Here is a 4,814-nt window from a genome sequence, read left to right as displayed (position 1 = left end):
TCGTAAATGCTGCTGCAGTAACTTTGACAATAACTTGGACTCAAACTGACTACTGCACTGCTTGTTGAAACTATCGTCAGATGAAAATGGCCATTTCACCCGATAACATCTGTGGCAAATATTGTTCAGACAGCTGGATGACTCAGGATTTTCAAATGCTCGATCACAATGTGATTAGTAAGGATTTATACAGAAACTGCTTTAAGGAAAGAAATGATGGAAAATAGAAAGATCTGTCCCTTACCTGCAGTGCATCAATATCTGGAAAAAGGAAAAAAAGAAGGAACTATGATACAAATGCAATTCATGGGTTCTGTTAGAGTTAAAAATCTGTGAATGCATACCCTGAATATGCAACTTTCAATTCACTGTTTGTTAGCAAATTACTTCTTAGCCAAAAGGAATTTCAGGCAAAATTTTGTGCCATATTGTATGTTTACAACATTGATTCTGGAGTATAATTTTTTTAATGAGGGTTACAGCCAAGATGGAAAAGGGTGTACAAAATGAAAGAAGAGAAAGGCATTTTCCATAGTTCAGAGCGTGGAGCAGGACAGGTATCCAAAGCTAAGCAAGTTATTGAGGCAAACAGGGTCATAAAGCTGGCAACTACATGCCACAATAGTTCTTAAGTAAGAGGAGTATTTAGCGAGATGTAACTTTTATAAAGCTTTACAACTGTTCAGGCTCTCAAATTGCATCTCAGTTCAGGATGACTACAAGAAATGTTCCCTTTCATTCAGTAAAATAATTTGTGTTTCTGCAACATTTCAGAGGTTACATACTGGATGTCTGAGTCTCCGGGTTGTACCACGTACATGTCACTTCTTTCATTATGCATAAACTAGCGCTAAGAGTAGAGCTGTTCCCACAGTTGCTCTTACCCACTCAGTTCTGTTGCTAAAATATTACCCCATAAGTGATAGTCTTTGATGTCAAGTCATTTCAACACTATCTTTCTAGGAGTAAATAAGTCCTTGTAGAATAAAGCTCTTGCCAGTCTGAGGATGTTTTTGTGGTTTTAAAGACAGCCAGCACTTACTGAAAGGCAGAGCAGGAGGCAGTAAAGCTACTCACCTGGGATGCAGCAAAGGGCTAGAGCAAACAGCAGCAACACGCCTGCCATCTTCATCATGGCTGAAGCATCTGTGTGCAGCAGAGCCTGTGTTTTGCTCGGTAAATGTAGCCTTAATTCTGCCCTCAGGTGGTAACCATGCATATATGTACACGCATGTGTTTGTGTGTGTGTGTGCGTGTGTGTGTGTGTGTGCCTAAATATTTGGCTTATCCACCCTTATTCTGAAGGAACGTTCCTGGTCTTTTGTTGGGGTGGCAATCTCAACAGAGATAAGCCATGCTGTAAGCCAGGAAGAATGCTTCTTCATCAACGGGAGTCACAAGAAGCTTAGATATGTTAGATACACCCTCTGTGTCATTATTTCAAGTGAAATATGTGACAGGTTCCTTCTGAAGGACCATAGAAAACTCCTGCGGGCAAAAGAGCAACTGTACAAACCTAAGCAGCAACGGCTGTCATATTTTCTCTGTGTGCACCTATCAGTGCCTATTTACGGGCAGTGCTTTTTCACAAGCAAAACATTGAATGAACCACTTCCAGAGTGGAAAGTCTCTACTTTTATTTTCATGCTTCATCCCAGTAAAGCATCATTAAGTTATAGTGAAACCGGGAAAGCAGTGAACTGGGAAGGCAAGCAAGGGGGTGTTCCAGACACTGAAGGGAGTCCTTGGACTGGACAAGAGATGGAGCAACTTTTATGGGCATATGCAAAGAATTTACAATTGTTATTTCCCCTAAAAGCCATTAGCATTGTGGGTTAGATTTGCAGTAATGGACTGATAGTCTGATGATGACAGAATGATGTGAGACCCTAGCTTGGATCCTAGAAAAGTTGAACCCCATCTGGAAATCGCTGCTTCATCCATCTGCCCATCTCAACATAAATCCTTTGTTTTACCACCAAAGCATCGCTTTTTTGGACAGCCTCATTCCATCAAGGAAAACAAGCACCCCCCTCCCTTTGGTTCCCAGAAGAAATGCATATGGGAGATATTACTTTTTAGAAGGGATACGCCTAATTTATTTATGTTTCTCTTGTGCGGATCAAAAACCCACTAATTCAATACTCCAACAGAGGACAAAAGCAAAATAAATTTCGTGGACAATATGCCAATGACAGGTCACATTCTCAAAAAACAGAAGGATACTTTGTCCTTGGATTGTGAAACACTGCTGAAATACTCCTTGGGCTGGCAAAGAGTAGTATGTCATTAAAGACTAAAAGAGAAGACAACTATGCAGGAGTAGGAACCATCCCTAAGAGGACGTTTATCTTAAATCACTTGGAGGCTGTTAAAGGATGATTTCAAGATGAGAAAAACCTAGAAATAAGTTATTTGGAGGTCCTAGACAAATAGTCAGGGCCCACTCGTGTCTGAAAAATACGGGCTTTGCTAACAGAGTGCCTTTGCAGAGCGCTAAGCTTCAGGTGAGGACTGTGCTCAGGAGGCCGGGGACCAGCTCTTGGTGCAGACACCACCACAGTCTGAACGGGTTTTGCTGATGACGCCTGCACAGGGAAAGTGCACCAGAAATACCTTGGGAGAGATCAGCTAGCGTCATCGCTTCAGAGCAGTACTTCAGCGCTTCACAATGTCAAATGTCTAAAAGGGACTGAACACTAACATAGGCTGACTATCATTTATGTGCAAAGTCACACAGCTCTGAGGTTCATGCATCTGTATTTAATTTTCTGCCTTTTATGAGAGGGAGGGGAGCAAGACGTTGTTCTTATATCCCAGAGCTATGAGCATTTATTCAGCCTGGCATCATCATTCAACAAATCAGAAGAAAATGTTTCATCAGACAACACATGAAACAAGACAAAGAAATGTTGCTGATTTAGTTTATTGAGAAAGAAAATCAGGAGTGAGCTGAGTTCCCCAGAGGGCAAGATGAACCGAGGTGAGATTGTTAGCTGGGATTTGCCAGTGGGGATCCTGTGGTGAATTCTCTCAGCACCGATACTCAGCATTTTCCAAAATGGCTTAAAGTGAGAGTCCCATTGCTGTCCCTGAAAGCGACGAGAGGAAAAAATGGATTAGACACAGAGTCCTGCCTGCTATAATCTGTCCTTTTGCTTGGCTCCTAGGGAAGGCATCAGATAGGATCCCGCCCCAGAGCCAAAGAACTTGCAGACTCAGAGTCCCATTAGCTATTTGATTATTAAGAGATGAGTGAAATGATTTAAACCATTCTTAAGACTGAAAATATTTTTGGGAACTATAATGAAACTTCAAATTTAATTTTCTTTGCAACATGCAAGAAAAACTCCATTAAGTTTAATGGTCTTCAAACCATTTGCACTAACAAACCAGACGTAGCTCTTTGTATGCTCTAATGAAAAAAAAATGAATGGTTGGCAGGATGACTGGTCTTCTCTCCTGCTCCAAATCCCTAATCAACACTGGTCAGCAAACAAGAAAGTGGCAACTATGCAAACTTGTGCCTACAGGAGGCAGCCAATAACACGAATGTGATTCATGTTTGTACATACACGACTGCATTGCAGAAGTTACACTTATTGCTGTATGTTTTGCTGTCAGAGCCACAGAGAGGCATGTACTCAAGCGAGCAGACAGGTTTAGGGTAGTCGCTGCAGTCAACCTGCAAAAAAAAAAAGTCTAATATGAAGGAGTCAATGCAGAAGGGCTTGAACCCTTAGCTACAGCTGCAGTGCTAATGATAACGATCTAACTAAAAGTAATTAACTTCCTTGCACAATCTGATATAAACTGAGGTGTCAGTTCTCCTATGCCAGAAGAATTTAATAGTATAAAAATAGATCATAATTTCCTCTTTGAAGAGATGTATATCATAACCTGACCACAGCATTTCTAAGCAGCAGCAGTTCACTCGGTGAACGTGCCATGCTCGTGATCACACTGCACCGTGTTCCCAACCTGGCCAGGAAATTAAATGGAAAAACACTGGTGTCTGGAGAAGCGTAGGTGCCAATGCCTGCGTAAGGGTCCAGTATCCCTCCCATAGTCTTAAAACAGGAAGATCAGCACTTTGCTAGATACTGTGAGAGTGGGATTTTCTTTCTTTGTGCAGTGGGTGCTACACTTGCTGAGAGGTATCGTAGTGCAAAAAATATATATGGGTCCAGGAAGAGGTTGAGGAATTTCATGGAAGAGAAATCCGTCGAGGCCTACTGACTACACAGAAATCGCACCTAGCTGAGGTCCATCACCTGAAAATAGCTGGAGGTTGGAAGAGTAGAAATTCCACACATACTCTCTGTACTCTTACTCTCTCCTACACGATCCTTATGACCCCTACTAAGAGCAGGCTCTGTATCAAGCCATCATGGGCTTGATGGACCATTGGTCTGACCCCAAAAGCCATTCTCCGTTCTTATTCTCAGTTCTGCCCCAATGGATTATTTCTGCTACTACTCTTTTACTGATCCCTTCCTGTGCAGTCACCCTCTTCCTTTTCTGACATTAGCGTGGATAATGTCAGATAATGTCACACATAGTATTATGTGTGGAGAAAGCAAAATCTTCCTTGTGCTGAAGCACAGCAGCAGTTACACTCCTGTAGGATGCTGCTGGTCTGGGTGCTGCTGCAGACACTGGCTGTGCTTCCCCTGACATCAGTGGGACTGAAACCCCATCCCTCATCACGCAGTTCACTTACTGTAGCAATTTCCTTCTTACATTCACCATCGTAATTCTTGCCAACAACGGCTCCAGGCTCTCTGGGAAGGGAAGACACCCGTGTTAGGAAG

At 42.3% G+C, this 4,814-nt stretch overlaps 1 protein-coding gene across 2 annotated transcripts in view; it reads right to left on the bottom strand.

Moving 5' to 3' along the window:
• Positions 1-2,910: 2,910 nt before the first annotated feature.
• LOC103924904 (ovomucoid-like) overlaps positions 2,911-4,814 on the bottom strand; it is a 5,468-nt gene continuing 3,564 nt past the window's right edge. For both annotated transcript variants that reach the window (XM_009333511.1, XM_009333512.1), the window contains exons 6-8: positions 4,724-4,784; positions 3,576-3,685; positions 2,911-3,092 (exon numbers count right to left, since the gene is read on the bottom strand). In XM_009333511.1, the coding sequence (XP_009331786.1) occupies positions 3,047-3,092; positions 3,576-3,685; positions 4,724-4,784 (217 nt within the window). In that variant the 3' untranslated portion in view covers positions 2,911-3,046. The remainder of the gene's footprint in view (positions 3,093-3,575; positions 3,686-4,723; positions 4,785-4,814) is intronic.

Source organism: Pygoscelis adeliae, unplaced genomic scaffold (assembly GCF_000699105.1).
Source record: "Pygoscelis adeliae isolate BGI_AS28 unplaced genomic scaffold, ASM69910v1 Scaffold431, whole genome shotgun sequence".
Lineage (NCBI taxonomy): Eukaryota > Metazoa > Chordata > Aves > Sphenisciformes > Spheniscidae > Pygoscelis > Pygoscelis adeliae.
The sequence above is the reverse complement of the archived record's forward strand: the minus strand, read 5'-3'. Positions and strand labels throughout refer to the sequence as shown.